The 26,998-nt window shown below is 45.1% G+C and overlaps 2 protein-coding genes across 3 annotated transcripts in view; both read left to right on the top strand.

Moving 5' to 3' along the window:
- LOC136621348 (solute carrier family 26 member 6-like) overlaps nucleotides 1-8,423 on the top strand; it is a 38,676-nt gene extending 30,253 nt beyond the window's left edge. For both annotated transcript variants that reach the window (XM_066596801.1, XM_066596802.1), the window contains exons 19-21: nucleotides 2,882-2,936; nucleotides 5,223-5,359; nucleotides 8,146-8,423. In XM_066596801.1, the coding sequence (XP_066452898.1) occupies nucleotides 2,882-2,936; nucleotides 5,223-5,359; nucleotides 8,146-8,169 (216 nt within the window). In that variant the 3' untranslated portion in view covers nucleotides 8,170-8,423. The remainder of the gene's footprint in view (nucleotides 1-2,881; nucleotides 2,937-5,222; nucleotides 5,360-8,145) is intronic.
- Nucleotides 8,424-11,916: 3,493 nt separating this feature from the next.
- Nucleotides 11,917-25,960, top strand: WDR6 (WD repeat domain 6). The gene is made up of 7 exons (XM_066596799.1): nucleotides 11,917-11,936; nucleotides 16,327-16,459; nucleotides 16,981-19,363; nucleotides 20,306-20,404; nucleotides 21,876-21,992; nucleotides 22,782-22,897; nucleotides 25,411-25,960. The coding sequence occupies exons 2-7, from the start codon at nucleotides 16,369-16,371 to the stop codon at nucleotides 25,848-25,850; spliced, it is 3,246 nt and encodes a 1,081-aa protein (XP_066452896.1). The 5' UTR covers nucleotides 11,917-11,936; nucleotides 16,327-16,368; the 3' UTR covers nucleotides 25,851-25,960.
- The last annotated feature ends 1,038 nt before the right edge of the window (nucleotides 25,961-26,998 follow it).

Genomic DNA, 26,998 nt, shown 5'->3' with positions numbered 1-26,998 from the left:
AGCTGTAACAGCTGTGGCAGAGAAGAACGATGTTTGCCCATTGAATTCAATGGAGCGGCAATACAGCCGCTCCATTGAAAGCAATGGGCTGCCGGCGTGCGCGGGGTTAATTGTCGGGAAGGGGTTAAATATATAAACCCTTCCCTGCAATTCATGCTAAAATGTGTTAAAATAAAAAAAAATTGTATACTCACCTTTCCGCTGCAGCCGGAGTCCAGCCGCGGCCGCTGTCAGTTCTCCTGAACTGCTTCTCGGCACTATTCAGCCGGCGGGGCTTTAAAATCCCCGCCTGCTGAATGATCTGCTCTGATTGGTCACAGCCTGACCAATCAGAGGCCGGTTTCACTCACACACCCATTCATGAATTCATGAATGGGTGAGTGACTGCTGCCTCTCAGCGCTGAGCCAATCAGGGGCAGGTCTGACTCACATCCATTCATGAATTCATGAATGGGTGTGAGTGAGGCATGCCTCTGATTGGCTCAGCGCTGAGCCAATCAGGGGGCAGGTCTGACTCACACCCCCTTCACACCCACTGCAGGACGGCTGCCCGGAGCTGCAGGCAGAAGGTGAGAATGCAATTTTTTTTTATTTGAACACATTTTAGGATGGATTGCAGGTAAGGGCTTATATATTTAAGCCCTTACCGACAATTCATCCCGGGCTCGCCCGCAGCGCATTGCTTTCAATGGAGACGGCTGTATTGCCGTCTCCATTGAATGCAATGCGCTGGACAGCTCCGGCCCGTTTCTAATGAAACGCGGCTAGGAGCAGATTTTCGGGCGATTTGCGGGCGACTTGCGCGCACCGGTCACGCGATTTGCGGATGCGCATCCGTCATGCGATCCGCAAATCGCGGCAAAAAACGCCCGTCTGACTAAGGCCTTGAGGGAGGCCTTAGTCAATGCGTGTTACACAAACAGCGTAGCACAGCAAGTTACACTGTCTCCGTAGCTCGCTGTGCTATTCTATTTGAATAAGTCCCATTGACTTTTATGTGAGCTACAGAAAAAATGTAGCACAGGGAGCTCGGCTATTTCTGTCATCCTAACCTAATCAGTGGTTTTCCTATCTTGGCTATGTTTGGCCGATATGGGAACACCCCTTCTGCACATCAGGCTTTACACTACTTGGGTCAGGGACTGCTGAGGTAGATAGGTTGTTGTCTTTCCTATAGTAACTCAAGGAGAACCAGGAGTGTCAGAACAGATGCCAGGGATTGTCAGATGCAATCCCACTGCATTTATGAAACTATACAGGACCTGGAGGATTAGGGAAAGTCCTGAAATCTTTGCTGGAAACAGAATAAGGATAAGACCTGACAACCATGTTCATACAGTCTAGAACCAGGATTTGATCTGCCAACATTATTCACACTGTGAGGACACAGGCCAAGGCTAACAATGTTATTTACATAAACCAAACTCACAGGAGGAAATACTGGCCAATTGATTACCAATAGATTCTTGTATAGCTTGTATTTTCCATATTCCCTACACGTTAGATTTTTTCTGGCGGAAAACCCCCGTTTACAGATATAAAACCATATTTGTCGGCTGCACATCTTCCCATATGAACGATTGTTTGTCATACATAGTCTGAATCAGCCTGTATAAAGGCCGGTTAGAGAAGCACTGAAGTTGTTTATCGCTGCTCATCTACCATCACAAATTGCTCCATGGAACAGGACTTTAATATACATATTTTGTTTGTGTGTTACGAGTGTATTTTTTACATTCATAATACGCAGTACTGTGACCCCGTAGACTTGCATTGGGGTATTCAGACATATGTTTCTCACTCCTGTGGGAAAAAAAATCGTAGCATGTCCTATTTTGGTCCCAATTTATTACATACTTCCAAAAAAAATATATATTCTCATATATATACAAGACCTGGGACCCTTACTCATACAGACCGGAGAAAGACCTGACAACCTTATTCATACAGAGCGAAACAAGACCTGACAACATTATTCATACAGAGCGAAACAAGACCTGACCACCTTATTCATACAGAGCGAAACAAGACCTGACAACCTTATTCATACAGAGCGAAACAAGACCTGACAACCTTATTCATACAGAGCGAAACAAGACCTGACAACATTATTCATATAGAGCGAAACAATACCTGACAACATTATTCATACAGAGCAAAACAATACCTGGCAACCTTATTCATAAGGGCTGGAACAAGACCTGACCACCTTATTCATACAGACCGGAACAAGACCCGACCACCTTATTCATACAGACCGGAACAAGACCCGACCACCTTATTCATACAGACCGGAACAAGACCCGACCACCTTATTCATACAGACCGGAACAAGACCCGACCACCTTATTCATACAGACCGGAACAAGACCCGACCACCTTATTCATACGGACCGGAGCAAGACCCGACCACCTTATTCATACGGACTGGAACAAGAGCCGACCACCATATACGGACCGGAACAAGACCCGACCACCTTATTCATACAGACCAGAACAAGACCTGACCACCTTATTCATATAGACCGGAACAAGACCTGACCACCTTATTCATACAGACCAGAACCAGACCTGACCACCTTATTCATACAGACCGGAACAAGACCTGACCACCTTATTCATACAGACCGGAACAAGACCTGACCACCTTATTCATACAGACCGGAACAAGACCTCACCACCTTATTCATACAGACCGCAACAAGACCTGACCACCTTATTCATACAGACCGGAACAAGACCTGACCACCTTTTCCATACAGACCGGAACAAGACCTGACCACCTTATTCATACAGACCGGAACAAGACCTGACCACTTTATTCATGCAGACCGGAACAAGACCTGACCACCTTATTCATACAATCCTTCCTTTTTTGCAGATCTTTAAGAACTTTGCTGAAATTGAAGTGGACGTGTACCTGGCTGGTTGCAATGGTAAAATGTTAGGGAAATAATACTAATTAAGGGTGACTACCCACTAGCGTTTTTTTTACTGCGAAATTCGCAGCGTTTTTTTTTCTGCAGGGGTCTTTGGGCTATGGGACATGTAAAGCTAAAATCGTGATCGTGCAAAATCGCGATATCGCGGTAAATCGCGATTTTAACATTACAAGTCCCATAGATCCCTGCAGAAAAAAAAAACGCTGCGAATTTCGCAGTGAAAAAAAACGCTAGTGGGCAGTCACCCTAAGGGTGCGTTCACGTGTTGCAGAAATACTGCGGATTTGTTGCGGAAAATCTCAGTGGATCCGTAGGTTACTTACAGTACAGTGACTGTAAAAACTGCAACGTCTGAATGCACCCTCAAGCTAACTTCACATAGGCAAGCGCGATACAGGGTCGTGAATCCCGTCCACATAACACGTTCTTCACCATGTGAAATGGCAAGGGATGCAAGGCGTTTTCATGTGAAAACAGCCTTGCATCACTTCGGGAATGAAGGGATCTACTATTTCGGCTGTCACAGCCGCAGGCAGAGGATCGTGGAGTTTCTCCCATTTCTTTCAATAGGGCCGGCGCTACTGCCGCTGGCCCCATTGGAGGCAATTGGGCTGCAAAGCAAGATCACGCAGCTAGATAGAACATTTTTTACACTTTTTCTAGCCTTGTGCAAATTTTAAAAAATTTAAGTTTTTAGCCATCATTCTGCACTCAGTACCACAAAATGACAAAGTGATAACAGAATGTTTGAAATCTTGGTAAATAGTTTTAAAAATGAAAAACTAACATTTTGCATTGACATAAGTATTCACACCCTGTACTCACTACTTAGGTGAAGCACCTTTGGCAGCACATTCACTTTGGTCTTCTTGGGTATGATGCCACAAGGTTTGCACACCTGGAATTGCAGATTTTCTGCCATTCTTCTCTGCAGATCCTCTGAAACTCTGTCAGATTGGTTGGGGGCCGTCTGTGGACAGCCATTTTAAGGTCTCTCCTGATATGCTCTATTGGGTTTATGTCAGAACTCTGTCTGGGCCACTCGAGGACATTCACAGAGTTGTCCGTAAGCCCCTCCTGTGTTTTCCTGGCTGTGTGCTTAAGGTCATTGTCTTGTTGGAAGGTGAACCTTCTGCCCAGTCTGAGGCCTCTTGTGTTCTGGATCAGGTTCTCATTATCTCTGTACTTCGCTCCACACAGCTTTCCATCAACCCTGACCGGTCTCCCCTCCCCCAGCATGATGCTGCCACCACTAGGCTTCACTGTAGGGATGCTATTGGGCAGGTGATGAGCGGCGCCTGGTTTCCTCCACACAGAAAGCTTAAAATTAAAGCCAAAAAGTTCCATCTCGGTGCCATCAGAGCAGAGAATCTTGTTTCTCGCAGTCTCAGAGTCCTTTAGGCTCTTTTTGGAAACTCCAGGCAGCTTTTATGTGTCTTACTGAGGAGGCTTCTTTTTGGCTGCTCTGCCATAAAGCCCAGATTGGTGGAGGCTGCAGTGATGGATGACCTTCTGGAAGTTTCTCCCATCTGTAGATAGTAGGATCTTTGGAGCTTAGTCAGAGGGACCATTAGGTTCTTGGTCTCCTCTCTTACAAAGACCCTTCTCCTCCGAATAACTTAGTTTGGTGGGTCGGCAGCTCTACGAAGAGTCCTGGTTGTTCCAAACTTCTTCCATATAAGAGATATAGAGGTCGCTGTGCTCTTAGGAACTTTCAGTGCAGCAAAAAATGTTTTTGTCACCTTCTCCAGATCTGTGCCTCCACACAATGCTGTCTCTGAGCTCTACAGGCACTTCTTTCCTCTTTGTGGCTTGGTTTTGGCTCTGATATGCATTGTGAGTGGTGAGACCTTATATAGACATTGGGGTGTCTTTTAAAATGACGTCCAGTCAACTGAATTTACTACAGGTGACTCTAATCAAGGTGTAGAAACGTCTTAATGAAGATCAAGAGAAATGGGAGTCCGAAGAGCTAAATTTCGACTGTCATACCAAAAGGTGTGAATACTTATGTCAATACAAAATTTTAGTTGTTCATTTCTTTCAATTTATAAAGATTTCTAACATTCTGTTCTCACTTGGTCATTATTGGGTATTGAGTGCAGAATGATGGGAAAAAACATGTTTTTTTCTTACATTTGCACCAGGCCACAACATAACAAAATGTAAAAAAAAAGGGAAGGTCTGAAGACTTTCTGAATGCATTGTAAATAAGTAAATCAGTGAGAATCCCTGTTGGTTCTTACATCAAAGTGCAATACTTTCTATTTATCCCAATAGCAACTGTGATAAAGGGGCTGGAGGATGGGAACCTTTTTAATGAAGACATCACCAAGTCTCAAGTCTTCCCCTCCATCCATGAAGCCGTCACCTATCTGACAACGTACCAAGATCACATCTCCATTCATGAATCCACTGTGAGTTAAACAATGATGAGGCTTAACTGGCTGTATATATGGGGTATATAACACCACTTCGTGCAGGGAAATTCAAAGAATTAATCCCAATATCCTTAAGTCACAGGAAGCTGAGATATGAGATGCTGTTTGCAAATTTGTGACAGTATAGAGTTGTTTTAGTTATTGGAGGGTAAACTGTGGTCACGGGGGATGCTCTATCCCAGACTAATAGGGACTCTGTAGGGTCAAGAACCCGTTATTTGTACTCTCACTAGACTACCTGCAGCAATCGTTCACAGAACAGTAATGGTGGGTACACAGCCACCTCGTCACTCATCGGAGTGCAGTCACATATGACCATGCCTCCCAAATGTCCTGGGTCCAGCGGGATCGTCCCAGATTTCAGGCACTGTCCCAGTAAGCATGCCACATGTCCCCATTTCAACTGTCTCTGCGTCCTTGGGAAACAAATGCAGTTGTATACAATGATGGACAAGGAAGCTCAGTTGTATTTTCTACCTGCTCATCCTAGCCAGGAATGTGGATGAAGGGTCCAGAGAGAGGAGAGGGATACACTGCACACAGAATTCACTCAGGGGCATTATTAGTGTGAGGGCAAGGCACTATTACTGGGCATGTTTGTACAGTGCCAGTGTGTAAGTCTTAGGGCTTCTTACATGGACGTATTTGGACCGCATATTATCACTACTACGTAGTGAATAGAACCTGTTGATTTCAATAGGTTAGTTCATGTGAGCATATTTTTTCATGCAATATTCGATCGCTTGAGAAAAAATGCAGCATGTCCTCTTTTGGTCCACAGCAATAGGCCATTGAAGTTTATTGGCCCAGCGCCCTTCTGTGTACTTTTTTAGCGTGCGCAAATGCACACTGTATTTGCGTGCACAAACTCACAGGAGCAGGCGTAATGCGCGGGCATTAGCAATTTTAGGTCACGTAGATACGCAGTGTATTTACGCGACATAAATATGCTTATGCCCATTTGAATGAGCCCTTATTCTGTAACGCTGCAGTGTTTTAGAATAAAAATACTTTGAAGCTCGGAGTCACAGGGGTAGCGCCATGCTGGCCTCTCCCCATCCGCATCATCTAGAGTGACAGCTCTCTCCCCATAAACAGGCTGCCACCCTAGATGATGACTGAAAGAGGCTGGCATGGCGCCACCACTGTGACTGAGCTTCATTCTTCATAGTATGTTTATTCTAAAACACCACAGCGTTACAGAATAAGGGGTCATTCACACGGGCGTAAGCATATTTTGGTCGTGTAAATCCAGTATGTTTCAGAATCGGACACAAACAAGCACAGTGTACATACCTGTCCGGGGTTTCTGCTGCCCGTGGTTCATGCAGCATGAATCTGGTGACAGATTCCCTTTACCATAAAAAAAGTGCTGCAGAGCAAACAGTTGGCCCTATTTCTTTTCATTGAAAATTGGGAGGTATGCATGACTGCTGGATTAGACTACACAAGGTGTGTTTGTTTGTTGTCTGTAACCATGGTGACACAGGTACTAGTGTAATATGTCTCCACCAAAATAATGAGTGGAGATATAGGTTGGTTAGTTGTGAGTGTAAGGAAACACCCCCTGCTGCTGATTGGCTGCCACAGACGTGCCCTCCTCAGCTCGGTCTCCTGGCAGCTGCATGCTACTAGAAGTGGCTCCGGCAGTCCAGCAGCGGCTGCTACTGGTCCTGGCATCCAGCTAATGGGCGCCTTACAAGCGGCTCCGGCAGTCCTGTACCGGCCGCTACTGCTGCTGGCTGGCGAGCTCCTGGAAGCGGCACCTCCACTGCCGCTGCAAGCGCTGCAGCTCCTCTAAATGGCTCTGGCAGTGTTGCTGCGGCCCTGGCCACCAAGCAACTGGAAGCCGCTCCGCCAGTGGCTCTGTGGCAGGTCCTGCTTCTGCCAGGCCAGCTCCTGCAAGCGGCTCCAGATGGCCTTCAGGGAGGGGAGGGAGCACTGAGCCAGCCAGCGGCTGCTGGAGGAGCTGCTGTGGACATCTTCTCCAGCCACAGGACCCCCATGGCAACAAACACACACACCCTGCAGGGAAGCTCTGGATCCTCTGTGCCCTCACTGCTACCAGACAAGGACGGCAGCCAATCCGGAGCTTTGGGGCGTTAACACGGCAGCCAATCCGGAGCTTTGGGGCGTTAACACGGCAGCCAATCCGGAGCTTTGGGGCGTTAACACAGCAGCCAATCCGGAGCTTTGGGGCGTTAACACGGCAGCCAATCCGGAGCTTTGGGGCGTTAACACGGCAGCCAATCCGGAGCTTTGGGGCGTTAACACGGCAGCCAATCCGGAGCTTTGGGGCGTTAACACGGCAGCCAATCCGGAGCTTTGGGGCGTTAATACGACAGGCAATCCGGAGCTTTGGGGCGTTAACACGGCAGCCAATCCGGAGCTTTGGGGCATTAACATGGCAGCCAATCCGAAACTTTGGGGCGTTAACACGGCAGCCAATCTGGACCTTTGGGGCGTTAACACTGCAGCCAATCCGGAGCTTTGGGGTGTTAACAGGGCGTTACCTGTCACTCTGTAGGTCTTCACCCATACTTCTGGTGTCGACATATTACACTAGTATCGGCTACACATTAGCTCTGCATAGGAGCTGTATACACAAAATAATAGAGGAGATTTTTAATAAAAACAAAGTTGCTAAATTTTTTTTTGTGCTAGATCTCTTTGTTGCAAAATAAGATAAAACCAAATGCTCCCACCGATCAGGGTCTGTGACTATTGTGAACTCCTATAAATATCAGTTTTCTGTCTTACAGGGATCCCCAGATACAAGACTATAATCCATATGACTGATTAACGAAGCAAACAACAATCACTGTGTGCTTTCAGGGATGTCTCCAGTCTACAAGGAAAAGTGCCTATAATCTATGATCCATGCATCGCGCTGCCCAATCATCTACTACTCAGAATGTTTCTGCATTACCGTAGGTGGTGATTTTGGACACATCTATCGTTTATATCAATCCTCTACTTATCCCGCCTTGTGTTACACTGATGAAATGTACAGATCTGTAAATAAAGTCTCTTATTCTTACTCTGGAGTATTGTTTTATCTTGTAATTACCCTAGAAGTCTGTGTTGTCGTTTGATGATCCTTAGCACCAAATTGAAAACTACCACTTAGAGGATGGCCCAAAAAAGCAAGTTAAGGCTGCATTCCCACGAATGTATATCGGCTCGGTTTTCACGCCGAGCCGATATACGTTGTCCTCATCTGCAGGGGGGGGGGGGGAGGATGGAAGAGCCAGGAGCAGGAACTGAGCTCCCGCCCCCTCTCTGCCTCCTCTCCGCCCCTCTGCACTATTTGCAATGGGGAGAGGCGGGACGGAGGCGGCGCTAATTCTCGCAACTTAGCCCCGCCCCGCCTCCTTTCATTGCAAATAGTGCAGAGGGGCAGAGAGGAGGCAGAGAGGGGGCGGGAGCTCAGTTCCTGCTCCTGGCTCTTCCATCCTCCCCCCCCCCCCCCCCGCAGATGAGGACGACGTATATCGGCTCGGCGTGAAAACCGAGCCGATATACGTTCGTGGCAATGCAGCCTAATGCTGCTTTTACACTGGACAATTATCGTTTGCACTAGCGAATAAGTGGGTGATGTCATCATCAGATCATTCTGCTAATGCAGCCTGTTTAGACAGGCAGATTCATCGTTGACTCGTTCATTCACATTCATTACTTTGTTAGCCTTTAGAAGGTATCGTATCTACAAGATTCCGTGGTTTCTCTTACTGAGAACAATCCCATTTTGCTCTACTGGCTAACACGGTACGAAACCCCCTTTTTTCGCATTCACTATGTGAAACCATAAACGAGAAGTGATTAAAGGGAACGACAAATGAAAGAGCAAACGATTTTTAGTCCTGCAGAAACTGCATGAAGAACGAGATGCGAACAAGTCTCGATCGTCGTTGGCTCATGTTCCATCTGAACAATTATCATCCACTTTCGTTCCTTCTGTCGAAACGCACCTGAAGGCTACATTCACACAGGAGAGTGCGCAATATTGGCCTAAGAAACTGAGTGAGTGCCATGCGATGTCTTTTAAGGTCCCATTGAAAACAATGGGCAGGCCGTTCCACGGGAGCGCCGAAAGATAGAACATGCTGTGATTGTGAATAAGTCCATTCAAAACAATGGAGTTCATATTTGTGCAAGTTTTGTGTGCCTCGCAATGCACAAAACTTGCGCAAGATTCTCGTATGAATAAGCCCAAACCCCTATCCATAGGATAGAAGATAACTTGCTGATGGTTGGGAGTCTGACTGCTGGGACCATACGGATCCCCAGAATGTAGCTGCATTGCATTATGAAGTGAGGGCAGCGATGGTCACACATGCCTGCCACCGCTCTAGTCATTTCAATGGGACTTCTGGATGTAGCCGAGCACTTGTAGTCGGTCATGTTCGGTGGTTTGATTGGAATGAATGGAGTAGTAGTACACGATTGCCATTGCCTTCACTCAGGTACCCTGTTCTCAGCAGTTGGACCTCTACTAATCAGCATGCTATCCCCTATCCTGAGATTAGGGGATAACTTGCTGTCATTGGACAACCTTTTGAAGGGGTTTTTATCTATCATGTACATTTTATGGCCTATTACTAGCATTGTAATGCTCCTTTTACACCTAAGGAGAACCTCACGATTCTTATTTGCCCCAGTGAACGAGCCGATTGACGTCAGCAGCCTGTTTAAACAGGCAAATCATCGTTAGGAATCGTGAACTTCTCGTTCATTTATCGTTCAGTGTTTCACATTCCTATGGGAAATGTAACGAGAAGCCAGCGAACCGACAATTATTTATGCCGGCTGAAACTGAACGATGAATGGGAAGCGCACTATTCTCATTTGCTGTTGGCTGCGTTTAAATTGAAAGATTATCGTTCACTTTTCTTCGTTTGACTGATTTTTGGAACAATAATTGTTCTGTCTAAATGCACCCTAAGGGCTCCTTCACATGGCCGTAGGCGTTCTTACATGTGCCCGCCGGCGCAATCCCCCTCCCCCTTGCCGGCTCACCTCCTCTCTCCTCCCCTCTGGCTGTTTGCAATGGGAGGGGCGGGGCTAAGCTCCCACCCCTTGTCTGCAGCCAGCAAATGGAGGGGGCAGAGCTTAGTTCCACTCCCTCCCATTGCAAACAGTCATGCTGCTAAACTCCCTCCCACCTCCCTTCTCCGGCCGCTGTCATTGGCTCCCATAGGAGCCTCTGCAGCGGCCGACGTATTCCAGGCAGAAAGACAGTTCCAGGACTATCTTTGCTGCCCGGAGTTATATTTTCTGTCTAGGCGCTTTTACGCTCTGCCCTGCTCACTCCAGTAACACACCGATCACCCGAATCTTTGCGGACGAGCGGGCAGGTACTCGAAAAGGACACTGCTCGCTCGAGTATCTGTCCTTAACGAGTATGTTCGCTCATCTCTAGTTATGAATCACACTGCTCATCTCTAGCGGTGAATCACACTGCTCAATCTTCACATCAGATGACTGTACTTGGGTGTGGAGGACTCCTGGGGAACACCGACTCCCTGAGTGTGTTGTGCCAACAGGTAAGTACGGCGGAGGTTCTGTTATGGTCTGGGGATGTATTACGTGGCACGGTCTCGGTCCGTTGGTTGTAGTGATAAGAACCATGACCATGGAGGCGTACCCTGACATCCTAGACAATAATGTGCTGCCAGCAATGTGGCAATACTCTGGGAATGGTCAGCCATACTTCCAATAAGATGACACGTCTTGACACAAATCCAACGCTGCTCTACATTGGTTTGAGGATATGGATGTTCCACGATTGGGCTGGCTGCACAGAGTCCCGACCCTATGGAACATCTCTGGGACGAATTGGGTCATCGGCTCAGGAAATATGAACAGCTTCCATCTTCTTTGAGAGAACTTGGCAGATATTTGCAGGATGGATGGAGGGAAATAGAAGCTGAATATCAGATGTTAGTATGCCACGGAGAGTATCTGATGTTATTTGTTATTAGGGCCAAAGGAGCCCCACTAAGTATCGTCATATGGAAATACATACTACTTTTGCTCAGGGGTCCATTTACATTAGTGATTTTTCTTCCATGGATGGGTTCTATGAAATACAATAGCTTGCAGCTTTGTGGCGGAGTTTAACAGATTGTCTATTGGAGGCTAAAAACCACCTCTTCAGAAATCCAGGCTCCTGATATGTTTTTCACCATGCTTTACACTGCTGCGCTGACTGTTCAGATTAGCTGCTGTGATCTGCAAGAAAGCACCAAAGAGTAATTATCAGGTTCCCGTCGCATAGGGAAATGAGCCTCTATAATAATAAGGGGGCAAACTTCTAATTACACAATATTACACTGCCTGACTTATAACTGCAGTCTGGTTCCTAAAGAGTCGCACTGTCACAGACAAGTCACATGGTCCAGCAGATCACGTGCTTCCAGCAGCTCATCACCTAGCAACGGCTTCCAGGCATTACTTCCGGATGTGTTACCAATCACTGCTTCCATTCCGCCTGCAGTACGGAGCGGAAACACGTGACAGATCCGGGCGGAAGTTCATCCATGGAGCGTGTGTGAGTATGACAAGCCTGGCAGTTGGTAGATAAAATGAGAATTTCATTCAGTGGCCGATAATTGCATGCCTGCAGGGGAGACCGTCTGCATGTAAAGTCAGAGGAGCTGCTCTGGGGATGTTTAGGGACAGTTCAGAGCAGATTAAGGCTGTTCATGTTTGCAGCTGGTCCCTGTGGTTAGAGCATGCTGGGACTTGTGGTTCTCCCTGTCCTAAAAGCCGCTGCAGGCTGATAAAGTTATAATGTAGCTCTATATGTTGCCCCAATGTAGTAGTGGTCAACCTGCGGCTCTAGACGCTACAAAACTATACCGCCAAGGCTGTGCTGGGGACTGTGGTATAATAATCCTCTAGAGCACATATGTCAGACGCAAGACCCGCGGGACGAATCCGGGACGCCAAAACGAGGTCTGGGTGAACAAGGACTGGCTCTCCATAGCCAGCGCTTGGCAGAGAGGGCGACACCAGCAAAGGGAGAGGGTGCCATCATGCAGGCAGTCACGCGCCATACACCTGTGTTTTTGTTTTTTTTGTATTTCCTGTGCCGTCACTTAGCGATGATCCGTAAAGCCCACAGCCCAAATGCAATGTAATTGTGTATAGGCTGCGGGTATATACGTATATAGAGAACAATGGTCTTTATTTCATGTATACACAAGGCAAAATAGAACATGCCGCGTTCTATTTTGCGCTTGCAGATTACACAATTCCGATACACTAATGTGAGCAGAACTGCGTAAGGCAGTGTAATTGCCTGTAAGCTACCGGGTATCACGCAGGCGTACAGAGCCCACGTAATACACAATTCCAATACAGTTATGGCAGCCCGGCTTAATACCGACCAAAATGGGATATGTTGTGTTTTTGTTTTTTTTCCACTTACGTAAAATACCTATGTGAAAAATCTCTGTTGGATTACCTCAATACAAATCAATGTGGATTAAGATGCACATATTATGCACGTAATGTGAGTGATACTGAGCGCAAATACGCAGTTTATAAGGTTTCATTCACACGGGCGTATTTGCTAATGTGACCATCGGTGAAAATGAGTTTGACTCCCCTGGTCTAGAGAGTCTAATGTTGATGATCACAGCTCTAGAAATGCATATTGTAAATTAATGGACATTAAAGGGGTTGACCAGGATTAGAAAAAAATGTCTGCTTCCAAAAAATGTGTCCTCAGGTTGTGTGTGGTGTTACAGCTCAGCCACGTTCACTTCAGTGGAGCTGAGCTGCAGTGCCAAACACAAACCATGGACGGGGTGGCGCTGTTTTTGGAAAGAGATCTGACTTTTTTTTTTCTAATAATCCTTCATAAGCCTTTAGGTTAGGGCTTCATGGCGATGGCCACAGCATGGATCACTGATCCCCTGACCTCACTTATTGAAGTCAAAGAGGTCGCAGAGAGACTTGCGTGTTGCCATGACTGGGAGGTGCTGATCATAAAAGATCAGCTGAGATCGATTTTTGTGTGTGATCCACGGGTCACAGTCCTATAGCTTGTGAGTCAGACTGCGACCCAGTTGACTTCAGTGAGAATGCGAGGTCGCAGGGCTACACAACAATCCATGCTGTGGTCAAAGTTGCTGTATAACCCTAGCTTAAATATACCAACAATGTGCGGTATATTCTCTTTTGGAGAAGCAACACTTCTCTGCTTCAGGTTAAGGTTTCACATCTGTATCCAGTTTTACACTATCCTACCAAAAGTAACTGGACATCTGATCAAGAATGAAAAGTAGTATTTATTTCCATATGGTAATACTTAGTGGGGCTCCTTTGGCCCTAATGACATCGGATACTCCCCGTGGCATACTTTCTACTAACATCTGATACACTTCAGCTGGTGTTTCCCTCCATTCATCCTGCAAACATCTGGCCAGGTCTCTCAAAGATGGACACTGTTCATATTTCCTGACCAGACATTCCAGTTTGTCCCAGAGATGTTCAGTAGGGTTGAGGTCAGGACTCTGTGCAGCCAGTCCTACATCCTTATCCTCCATCCAACGTAAAACAGCTTTGTATTTGTGACAGGGCGCGTTGTCTTATTGGAAGTATGGCTGACCATTCAGAGAGTATTGCCACATTGTAGGCAGCACATTATTGTCTAGAATGTCAGGGTATACCTCTGTGTGCAGGGTCCTTATCACTACAAACAACGGACTGAGACCATGCCATGTACATCCCTAGACCATAACAGAACCTCCACCGTACTTACCTGTTGGCACAACACACTCAGGCAGGCGACATTACCCAGGTGTCTTGGTAATTGCATATAGGCGCGCGTATACACTCAGCAAAATATAGCATGCTGCTTTCTTTTTTGGCTCGCGTATTACGCAATTCCAACATGCTGATGTGATCTGACCCGCGTAAGCAATGTAATTGATTGCCTGTGAGTTACTTTGTATCACACAGACGTACAGCACCCACATAATACGTGGTAATCATACACCCGTGTGAGCCCGGCTATAGTCTGTGATCTCTTGCAAACAGGGCCCTCACCTCGATTATTCAAGATGTGCATCAATTTAATAATGTATGTTAGGACTTATTTTGTGCATTTCCCTACTACTAAAGTGCTGTGGAATATGTTGGCGCTATACAAGTAGAGATGATTATTAATACTAGGTGGCGGACAATTCGTGGATACGACCATCTAGCTTCTCGAATTCCAATAATGCGCCCCGTTTTAACTGTTAACTGGGTGAAATCTTTTGGATTGAGGCCGCCTGCAGACGAGCGGAAATCCCACGGCGGGATTTCCCGCGGGATTTCCGCCGCTCAAAGCCTGCATAGGATTGCGTTAACAAACGCAATCCTATGCAGACGGCCGCGCGAAATCTCGTGCAGCAAACAAACTGCGGCATATCCTATTTTTGTGCGGGGCTTGCAGAGCCTCGCACAGAAACGTCACTCACGCAGCCGGCGACTCCGGTCTGCGCATGCGCCGGCACATGAAAGAGCCGGGGCCGCCGGGCGCGGGTGAGTACGCGCTCATTCCTGCAGGCGCTCGGGTCGGGTCCCGCGGCGAGAATTCTCGCCGACGGATCCGACCCGCTCGTCTGCAGGCGGCCTGAGGCATAGAGCAGTCAATAAGCTCTACACAAGCGGAAAAAGAGGTCCACAGTCAGGAGAGAAAGAGGGGGGACCCCGATTTGTCACGAATCGACTACTCAGAGCACTCTTACCGCTGTCACCGCTTGTCACGGCAGAGCCTCAATCGATCACTCTGGCGGATTGCAAGTGCAGAGTCATTCGAATACAGGTGGATTTGTACCCAGCTTTCCCAGGCTTCTGTACGCATGCAGAACGAAAGTTCAAATCACCCCTTGCTCGGTCTAATGTCTCCTTCACTCTGCAATACCCACACACACTCGCTACGACCACCAGCTTTTATATCACAGGGAAGCTGGAGCCCGGACTAGGAATTATAAGCACAATCTTCAGAGTTATGGTTTGTTCGTTGGTTTGACTAATAAATTGCAGATTTATAAAAAAAAACAAAAAAAAACTAGCAGTGCTAAATAAATACAGAAAAAAAACGTTACAATGGAGGTAAGGCTTACAGGCATACACAACAGACAGTATTTCAAATAAAACAAGGAGACAATATACAAAGATACCAGATTTGGGATATTCAGCCCAAGGTTCTGTTCTTGCGGAGTCACTGAAGCAAATGGGAAAAGTCTTGCGCCATAGCGTATCTCTGAAGTCTGACAATAGGGGTTTGGTGAGCCCCGAGTTATAAAGGATTCCCTAGAACACATCTCCCCCCACCCCCCGCCTCTCTGAGGTCATTTAGAGAGAGGTGGGTTAGATGCGTATGTCCTCCATTTTCTCTTAATAAAATATTGGATCCAGTGAGTCTGTGGGAGCCATCAGAGGTGTCACACCTCTCTGGCAGGGGGGTAATTAACATCTCCCTGCCACTGCCTTAACTTTATTGCCATCCAAACAAAAAAGTCCCTAAGGCCACATGGTCATCAAAGGCCTGGCAGTTGTGAGGGAGGGGGGAGAGAAGGGTTTAGGATGTCAGTTCAACTTTCCCAGTATCCTGAACAGCAGCAGGATGATACTGCATCAATCCTTATACCACATCCACTACACACAAGGAGCCTCCAAGAGCCTTTTATAGGCCAAGGGGGGGACCACTTTTAGGGCCTCAGGTGACATGACTGATCATCTAATCACCACAACTCTCATAATTTACATATCTGCCCGAGATATAACTACATGCCGGGTTTTGCTATAAAATGACAACTCCTAGGGAATGTTTTTTTTTATTTTTTGTTTTGTTTTACAAAGTGTGCTATTGGTAGGATAGTGTAGATTGTCAAATCAAGGTGATGAATCTTAATAAAATATGTATATTTTTTAACTTCTAGACTAATGGAGCAACGCAGGAAGAACCATCTGAATGTGATTCCATGTGGCTTCTCTGTATGACCAACATGGAGTCACAGTTGTTGGTGGCCCCAATTACTGCACTGGAGTTTGTGGGGGATCATCTTCTTGCTGGTAAGTGCTAGTGGATAATGTTTAGTTAATTATCTAATCTATCTGCCTATCTCCTTGTAATCTAATTATATGTAGGTAAATCTGAGTCCTTGAGTGGTCGTCTTCCATCCAGTTCCTAATTAAATGTACTCTGCCATATTTTATTACATCTGTTTATAGGAAATTTGGGTGACAACAAATATGGTTGTCACTGCAGCTTCCATGGATGTTGGCACTCAGCTTTCCCAGAGTCCTGACTGGCACATCTGCCTACTTATGTGGTTACATATCCTCATTCTGTATTGCTGCATGACTAAGGATTTCATGTCTGTGTTTCTTTCTGGATGATAGCAAATATGGCGGCCATATAGCTGAATGACAAGACTGTTTAGCTGTACAGCAGCATATCCCACTGCTGTATTGCTCTATAACTAGACAGGATTGCTATTCAGAAGCCCATAAAAGCTGACAACCCCTGTGAGCACTGTAATAATGATCATACAGTTGTACTAATAAATGACATTTTGTGTCTGATTTTCTAGGTGAAGGTCCAAATCTGACCGTGTATAGCTTAAGAAGCACTGGCTTGACCCCACCAAGGCTTAAGGAGAATGTTCTCGCAGGTTACACCATTCATGGGATAAAGACTTTCGGGTCAGCAGATTCGGACCCCTCTATCTTGGGTGTGTTTGGAAGTAAGGGTCTTATTGTCCTGAATTTCAGCAGCAGAAATCAGGAAGTAAGATTATCCAAAGTGTGTGAGCTTCGACAGCTTCATGATTGGATATGGGACGTTCAGTGGCTTGGAGATGACTCTCAGTCTACCGCTTACCTTGGCATAGCCTTGGGGCACAATTCTGTAGCTCACTATGACTATATGAAGGGTCAAGTCCTGAAGGAAATTCACTGTTCGGAAAAATGCATCTTGTACTCTGCTCATTTTGTGGGAAGAACTTGGGAAGATCTCATTCTGATCTCCGGGACTGTGTTCAACCAGCTCGTCATATGGGTAATGTCTGACCAAACCAATGAAGATGGAAGAGTAGAGCCTCGAAGGAGAATTAGCGGGCATAATGGTGTCATTTTCAGCATATGTTATGACATGCAGAGAGGTATTTTGGCTTCCGCCTCCGATGATCGCAGCCTCAGAGTGTGGAATGTGGTCAGTCTTACTGACTGCAGTCCAGATGTCCAATGTCTCCTTGTGTTGTATGGGCACCAAGCGCGCGTGTGGTCAGTCAGACTTCTCCAAGACAACATCATCAGTATTGGCGAAGACTCTTCTTGTATCGTGTGGAGCTACAATGGTGATATTATCCATAACTTTAAAGGTCACAAAGGTCGAGGCATCAGAGCTATTGCCATCCAAGACCACCTTGGTTGGGTTGCAACAGGTGGAGCAGACTCTGGTATCCGACTTTGGCAAATTAAAGAAAAGTCTTCACCCTATAGCAATCTTTCTAAACTAAATTTTGATTTCTCGAGCAACAATGGGGCCCCAAAGGCCATAATGTTAGCAGATCTCAATTGCCTTGTTATAATTACGGACTTGGGTTTTATATACACTTATAATTTTATTAGTAAGCAATGGACCTTAGTACTGGAGGATAGGAACTATAAGTCATATGGTCTCCTAGAGGTGGTCAAATTGGCTGACTCCACATTATGTGCCATCGGTAGCATAACAGGCAACATTAAGATCTTCTCTCTTTCATCTTCTCGAACTTGCAAGGAGTTCAAGCTCCATGAAGGTAAAGTGCATAGCCTGACTTGGGTGACCTCCTCTTCATGTTTGTCTTCAGACACGTGTAACCTGTTTTCTTCGGGTCCTAATGGGTTATTAGTTTGGCTTGAAGTCACATGTGTGTCTGGAGATATCATATCTGTCACAGAGAAGCGTAGGTTTCTTCTACCCACCTGTAAGCAGAGATGGCACACCTGCATAGCATTTGTGCCCGAAGAAGGTTTGGTTGTGTGTGGTGACCGCAGAGGTTCATTGGTTGTGTTTCCAATGAAGCCTTCCAGTGAACGCATGAAGGATGAATTGTCGCAAAGTGCAAACAACCCTCAAAGTTGTAATCTTTACAGCCCAGAAGAGGCAATCCATGTTCTCTTTGGCCTTCATGGCAAATTAGGTGTAACATCGGTTGCGTACCATAATGGCTTTGTGTACAGTAGTGGTCGAGATGGATTTTACCGCCAGTTGAAGGTAGAAGGACCCCAGTTGGTCGTGCTCCGCAAACTTAAGTCTTGCAAGGGGATGGAATGGATTGAAAGAGTGTCCTTCACATCTGATGGAGACTTGCACATCATTGGTTTCCACTCCACTGACTTTGTGGTGTGGAGTACGAGAACTAATGAGAAGTTACTTTGCATCCCCTGTGGTGGAGGACACCGGTCTTGGAACTACAAGAAGGAGGGTCAAACTGTAATGTTTGCCTACATCAAATCTGGTGATATATTCATCTACCACAGTCAACCGAGCGATAGATTCCAGAATGTATTAAAAGAGCCCTTGCATGGTAGAGAACTGACTTGTGTTAAATATGTGGAAACAATTAAGATGTCCAGCCAGGATCATCTTGACATCCTTATTACAAGCAGTGAAGACACCACCGTTAATGTATGGGCCTTCAGTGGAAATTCCAAACGCCTTTCTTGCCTTTCGACCATAAGTGACCATCTCTCCAGTGTGAAAACTTTGGCTTTAGCCAGGGCTAAACATCAAGATGGTGTCCTCTCCGCTCTACTGTTCACTGCTGGGGGTCGAGCTCAGATTGAGGCTTATCGGTTGTTGATCCAAGCGAAGGAGGATCATGCTGACGTTATGTGTCAAGTCATCCACTTATCTTCCCACCGACTGGATGAACACTGGGATAGATTGAAGAATAAACACCGGATGCTCAAAATGGATCCAGAAACGAGGTAACTGGCAATGAGGTGGTATCGTCCTAATAGAGGGTCTATTATCTGTACAGGGTTGTGGGTGCTATGAGCTCTACAAGCATTCAGTTAAACGAGTCACCTTCTCATTGTAATAGGTCAGTCTTGATAAACTCTAAATAAATTTGGCCCATAGCCTATTACTTTGCCAGTGTAAAGGACCCTCCCCCATCTATCAAAGGGAAAAGATAAAACATTCCCAAAAAGATGTACATTGAGTTACCAATTTATTAGAGCCCGGCCCTCTCACGATTGGCGCTTCCCTGTATGGAAATTCTACCTGTGACCCCGGAGTGCAGCATAAAATCACGTGACAAGTTTTCCACATAATATGCTATGGAAAAACTTTTTTTTTTCTGCACAAGAGTGAAAATCAATTGCGATATTTATTTATATTTTTTTCTGCTTGTGGGGGAAAAATCGCAGCAGACGACCAGTTCCAGCACCATTTAGTCTAAGAGAAAAAGAAGGGCAAAACTCCAAGGGGGCAAAAAAGCGTAAAAAATTGTATCACTGAGTAGTGGAAAAATATCACCTTGTCAAATGAAGTCAGATTTCTGTTGCAGTGTGCTAGTGGGAGGTCAGAATTTGGAGCAAGTAGTGTGAATTGATTACCCCTTTCTGTCAGACTGGTGGAGGTGGAGTAATGGTGTAGGGGGCTTTCTCTTTCTGCCATTATACAATGGTGCCATCTGCTGGCTAGAGCCAGTACTGTGGTATGGGACATGCTAGTGAGGCCCCTGATAACAGAGCGGCCAGTAATATACAGTAAGAATACCCTGCCGGACGTCTTCCGACATCAGAGCTGTACAGCCTTCAATCAGAATGTCTTTAGACGTCAGATAGTGGATTGGAAAGGGTTAATGATGCATCAGTTTTTTCCTTAATTTCCAGTTTCATGTTCTTTTATTATCTTTTTGTCAGATACTTGGCAATCACAACAGTGGATGAGATCCCAGAGACCATGAAACCTGCCTCATCTTGTGTGTATGTAGCCGCTGCCTGCAGTGATGGATCTGTAAGGTACGTATATATATATGACCCATTGTTAATTAATGATGAGACTCCCATCAGTTAAGTATTTAAAGGAACCTATCTGCAGAAAATTCAGTTTGAAACTGCCACCATAGTGTAATGCATCATGACTCAAGCAGGTCACACATGGTTGTACATAAAAGGAGCCTTTTAGCACCACCATAAATTCTTACTTTGTTTGCGTGCCTAATATGCAAATGCCCTGTCTCGAATCAAGGAGGCGGTGCCATGATCCTTCAGAGTCAGCACCTCCCTGCAGTAACGCAGCCTTTCCTCTCACTCGCCGCCTTCTCCTGTGTATTGATGTCAGTGCTGGTAGCACTAAAATCTTGCAAACACACCGTGAGCCCCTCTGGCCGCATCTTCCAGCACAGTGGTTTTAAATGAATTTTTCTGCTAGCAGGTTTCCTGCCAGGTTTCTGCCACCAGCTAAACTTTTTAAAGTACGCCTGCTGTCACCACTAGAGGGCGCTTACTGAAGACAAATTTTATTATTGAAAACAATAGAATCTATTCCAATCTACGGTCAGTGAGCTGCCACTAGTGATGACAGCAGGCAGCCGGGATATTAGCTTTTAGGCCTCCTTCACACGGGCGACAAAGTAGTGCGATTTTGTAGCATTGCTAAGATTCTACAAAACGCATGTATGAGAAGCCCGTGGTTTCCTATGGGTTCCTTCACACATGAGATGTTTTGTAGCATGCTACAAAACGACACACAAACCTCGCAGGTCTGGCGATATGCCCGCGACACGCGAGGTTTTGTAGCCCATGTTTCTCTATGGAGCCTTCCTCTCTGTTGCATCGCATCGCACGAAAACGCGGTTTGCATGCGATGCAACTTTGACAGTAGCAGATGCTACAAAGTCGCGTGATTTTGTAGCGTCACATGCGACTTTGTAGCGCTACAAAATCGTGGTATTGCTGGGAGAAAATCGCAGCGAAATCGTACGGTGGAGCGATGCGATATCGCTGCGATTTTCTCGCAGCGATGCAGTGGCGCCCGTGTGAAGGAGGCCTTATCTCTGTGACTCCTATAGATGTATAATGCCCTTTAAACACACTTTAAATGTTCAGTACAATATAAGATGCCCTAACAAAGAGAAATGCAGTAGTTGCGCCTACAGTCTGTATGGGAGAGCTCATGTTGCAGTTCTTTCTGTCCGTCTGGACTCATTACAAAATAATTACTTCAAAATAGGCGGAAGAAGCTGCCACTTTAGCCCGCATCTGATTGGCCAAGAGCACTCAGGGGGGTAATTAGCATGTTGTGTTTCTAAGTTTTCAGTCCCCAGAGTGGACAGTTGGGGGCTATGTAGCTGGTTCAGGTACCATGCTGTATTTCTGATTATTAGGGCAGAAAATCTGTATTACAGTAGACTTGTTATAATGGTTCCATATATACCAAAATATGTCATGCTGTTGTTTACTTTACTTGATGGTTTTTATGTTCCTGTAGATTCTTTGTTATGAGTGAGAGTTCCCGGCAGATGATATTGGTAGCGGAGTCCTTCTACCACCAGCGCTGTGTACTGAAAGTAGAGACATTTGTCCATACGAACGGCAATGATTCAAGGTAAAACTCCTGAGTGATTGTTTGAGTAAGGCCAGTTTCACACAGGTGCATTTATGTACCCATAATACAGACAAGTGTTCTGGTCCGACTGCAGATCTACTAATCCAGATGCAGACCATCATAGATCCTTATGGTGCTATGCATTCGGGTCAATAGACCCGCAGCCAGGCCAAGACATTTGTCCATGTTATGGACACATAAATGCGCTCGTGATTGCAGTAAATGAACTTTGCTGCGAGAATCCGCAACAAATAGAGCACATTGCAGATTTGAATATCTGCCATTTTTATGCTGTGGATTCTTTTTTTCTGCTGTAAGAGAATGGAGTTTCTTAAATTCTCATTCACTTACATCGTACTGTACATTGCGGCAGAATCTGGGGCTCACATTCTGCAACCAAAATATGCAAGCTCGCCTTAGAGGGTTGACTCATCTGGAAAACCCCTCCTCTACATGAGGACTGGCAACCGAAACCCCTAGTGATAATCAGAGAAAGCAGCAAGCGATCATACAATTCTCCTGCAGTGGCCACAACAGGTGAAATGCGGTATTACATGGTCCCAATTGAATTGAATAGGTGCCCATGTCATACAATGGTTGTTGGGTCCTCCAGAGTGGGAGCTACTCTGTACTACGGCTTTTGGCTCTGGTTAATAGACAGTGGACTCAAGCACAGATCCTCTTCCTGAAAGTTACTGATCTCCTCCTGCTTTATTCCCCATTCCTAATTTATCATGTGATGTTTGTATCACTACTATAGTGTGATGCCAGATTAATATGTTTTCCCAGAATCATGCTGTGCAGTGCTGCTACTGATGGTCGCATTGCATTATGGGATATATCGGCTACAATACCCCTTGCTGATAGAATGCTGGAGAAGGATCATCCAGATTGTCCTCTGCAAGGTGAGTCTCTATATGTGATACATACAGTGCTTTATTTATGCCAGTCATTGGCATTAAACTCCTGCATGCTGGAGTCACTTTGCAACCTGTTTTTTTTTTTTTTTGTTATTATGCATCATTTTCTCTGAATGCAGTGTAAAGCATGGAGGATTTTAGTCAGATTGCAAGTTTTCCATGATGGTTGCAGCAACCCACGCAAATCTTAGACTCATCATAAGGGCCCTTTTACACTGGATGATCTGTCGGGCACAGATATCCAACAGATCGTCCCAATGATAATCATTCCTGTGCCTTTTCACAGGAACAAGTATCAGTGAAATGGAGGTGGAGCCGCTGGGGATTGTTTCGGTCCACCTACCTCCATTCACAGTAAACAGGCAGTCGTTCATAAATGCACAACTGCCTGTTTACATGGGCCGATCCGTCGTTCAGTTTTCTGCATGCAGAAACTGAACTACAAACAGCAAGCAAGCAAATCCCTATTTGTTGTTTAGTCGGGGCATGTACACTGAATGATAATGATGGCATGTGAATGAATTATTGGCCCCTGTAAAAGGGCCCTAATAACCAGATGACGAGTTAGCTCTGATAAAGCAGATTATAAAGACAGCTGTGACAAAGGTTTATGTCTTTCTGCAGGAGATTGAATAGGGCAGTTAGGGCGCTGGTCTTAAGTAGTGTTATTGTAGTGCACACCTGTTCTCGTTGGCGAGGTAGTGCCAGCATATTTGTACCAGCGTACATTGGAGAGGCTCATTACACATTTATTAAGTGCTGAGTGATTTCCCCGGGGTTAGAACAAAGGGAACACTTGATCCATGATAGGTAAGCAACATAAGGCTATGATCAGGAGCGTTCTGTGTACCCGGCATGTACTGTGTCTGAACCCCAACTCTTAGGATCCAGACGGACCAAGAAATGCTGAAGGAATGCTGTCAGTTTACACACGCAGATTACTGGTTTAAGTTTTACATCATTCGCACGTTCACTTGATCGTTCAGTTGTTCGGTGCACTGTAACAGTGAATGTGAACAACTGGCCAATCGCTGTTTACATGAAACAACTTGCGAATGATGATTTTTATGCTTGCGTAAAAGGAACGAGAAGCGAACAAATTGGCGTTCGTCGTTCAATAATTGACCGTATTTACACTGAACGATTATCGCTCAAATTTACACGATCCAACGATTACTTTGAAGGATAATCGTTCCATGTAAAATGGCTCTTAGGCCGATTTCACATCTGTGCTGGAACCTCCATTCGGAGGCTCTATTGCAGATCTGGCACAAAATGCCAGAAGAAAAAGAGCTGCCTGCAAACGCCCTTGTGAGGGAGGCCTAAGTGTCCAATTTATCTGCAGTGCCCCCACAGGACAAATTAAGCAGTACAGTGTCCATTCACGTGGGTTGTCTGTGTAATGCAGGACAGGACAAGTCCTCCAGAATATAAGTTGCTCTTAAGGCCTCATTCGCTTGTCAGAATGACAGCATGGATTCTCTGCTAAAATCCCATATCAGAATCCGTGTGGTTTCTGCATTCCGTTATTCTCAATGGATATCTGTACCATCATTCATCTGGCGCGGATTTGAAATTCACATTGCGCAAAAATATGAATTGAAAAGCTTTCTGCATATAGATATATATTTGTCTATACTAAAATTAATATATAGACCTATGGTAGCACAGGGCACCGGCTTTTGGCTTGGGGGGGAGGGGAGGCACAGGCAAATGTAGACTGGGGACAATCACGTACCCTTTGGATCTGCATGCCCAGATGATCATCTTCTACGATGTGGCAGTGTCTTGTGTAGCTAAACGAATCCTCCTCTTCCTCCTCCTGGTTCTATCTCTTCTCCTCTTATTTAGTTCTGCTACTGTATTTATATTATGAGCTTGGTTCTGGTGCTGTATTTATGTACTGCGATTACTTCTGCTGCTGTACTTTATGGTATGAGCTTGGTTCTGGTGCTGTATTTATACCATGTGTTTAGTCCTGGTGCTGTATTTATATACTGAGCTTGGTCCTGGTGCTGTATTTCTGTTTAGAGCTTAGTTCTGGTGCTGTGTTTATATACTTAGATTGGTTCTGGTGTTGTGTTTATTTACTGTGCTTGTTTCTGGTGCTGTATTAATAATCTGTGTTTGGTTCTTGCACTGTATTGATATTATGTGTTTGGTCCTGGTGCTGTATTTACGTACTGAGGTTGGTCCTGGTGCTGTATTTATGGTATGCGCTTGGTTCTGTTACTATTTTAATTCACTGAGCTGTTTCTGTGTGAGAATGTAGTTGTCTGAGCAAGCAGAATACAGGCAGACTACATATCAGTACAATATTTATCACTTTTTTCTCTTATGACTGGGATGGGGGTCGCCGGAAAAAAATTCAGCATAGGGCAGGGTGGCATCTAGCCTAGTGCTGGCACTGTATATATTTCATAATTAATTTAGCATAAAACCCATTAGGAGATAAAGAACAGATGATGAAAAACTAATGAAACTCTTGTTCCTTACAGATCTGGGTCCGGTTTGCTTTACCATTCCTGCTCATCAATGTGGGATCAACAGCCTCTGTGTCCAGATGACTAAGGATAGGCAATACTTGGTCGCCAGCGGAGGAGATGACAATTCCATTTGCGTATATTGGTTAATATTGGACCATACATCTCAGGATGGTTCAAGAGAAGGTGTCCAACTTCTCAGGGCGGTCTCTGCCAACTCCGCTCATGCTGCACATGTCACTGGCCTGCGCTTCCTCCGAGATGACCTGTTAGTATCTGTGTCTGTGGATCAGCGTCTGACTCTCTGGAATCTTGAGGACAGTGGTCTTCAGCATGTGGGCACCAAATTCTGTCATGTGGCTGATGTGTCCGAATTGGACTGTTGGACACATGATAAAGCGCATCTATGTGTGCTCTGTGGGCAAGGCCTGGAGATTGTGAAGTGCGAACTCTAAAGATCTCTGAATTTTTACTGTTATCTCTGATTATATTTCTAAAATATGTATGATTTATAAAAGAATGAAAATGTCCGGAAGAAGAAATAGAATTTATATTTTTATGATGTTTTTGCTAAGTTTTCTATATAGTAAACTAAGAGTAATGCCCTAATCATAAAAATGTTACTAACTATTCATATTCTTGTACATAGGGGGCAGTATTATAGTAGTTATATTCTTGTACATAGGAGCAGTATTATAGTAGTTATATTCTTGTACATGGGGGGCAGTATTATAGTAGTTATATTCTTGTACATAGGGAGCAGTATTATAGTAGTTATATTCTTGTACATAGGAGGTAGTATTATAGTAGTTATATTCTTGTACATAAGGGGGCAGTATTATAGTGGTTATATTCTTGTACATAGGGGCAGTATTATAGTGGTTATATTCTTGTACATAGGGGCAGTATTATAGTGGTTATATTCTTGTACATAGGGGCAGTATTATAGTAGTTATAGTCTTGTACATAGGGGGCAGTATTATCATAATCATAAAAATGTTACTAACTTCATATTCTTGTACATAGAGGGCAGTATTATAGTACTTCTAGTTTTGTACATAGGAGGCAGTATTATAGTAGTTATATTCTTGAACATAGGGACATTATTATAGTAGTTATATTCTTGTACATAGGGGGCAGTATTATAGTAGTTATATTCTTGTACATAGGGGGCAGTATTATAGTAGTTATATTCTTGTACATAGGGGGCAGTATTATAGTAGTTCTAGTCTTGTACTTAGGGGGCAGTATTATAGTATAGTCTTGTACATGGGGGGGGGCAGTATTATAGTAGTTATAGTCTTGTACATGGGGGGCAGTATTATAGTAGTTATAGTCTTGTACATGGGGGGCAGTATTATAGTAGTTATAGTCTTGTACATGGGGGGCAGTATTATAGTAGTTATAGTCTTGTACATGGGGGGCAGTATTATAGCAGTTATAGTCTTGTACATGGGGGCAGTATTATAGTAGCTATAGTCTTGTACATGGGGGGCAGTATTATAGTAGTTCTAGTCTTGTACTTAGGGGGCAGTATTATAGTATAGTCTTGTACATGGGGGGGGCAGTATTATAGTAGTTATAGTCTTGTACATGGGGAGCA

The sequence above is a fragment of the Eleutherodactylus coqui genome, chromosome 3, assembly GCF_035609145.1.
Source record: "Eleutherodactylus coqui strain aEleCoq1 chromosome 3, aEleCoq1.hap1, whole genome shotgun sequence".
NCBI lineage: Eukaryota > Metazoa > Chordata > Amphibia > Anura > Eleutherodactylidae > Eleutherodactylus > Eleutherodactylus coqui.
Note: the sequence above shows the minus strand (reverse complement) of the source record. Positions and strands in the feature narration are given on the sequence as shown.

Bases quoted from the DNA above. Each gene is read 5' to 3' on its own strand.
- WDR6 (XM_066596799.1), top strand. From the start codon at position 16,369: ATGTGGCTTCTCTGTATGACCAACATGGAGTCACAGTTGTTGGTGGCC. The intron at 16,460-16,980 runs GTAAGTGCTAGT...CTGATTTTCTAG, and splicing joins GGGGGATCATCTTCTTGCTG to GTGAAGGTCCAAATCTGACC. The intron at 19,364-20,305 runs GTAACTGGCAAT...TCTTTTTGTCAG, and splicing joins AAAATGGATCCAGAAACGAG to ATACTTGGCAATCACAACAG.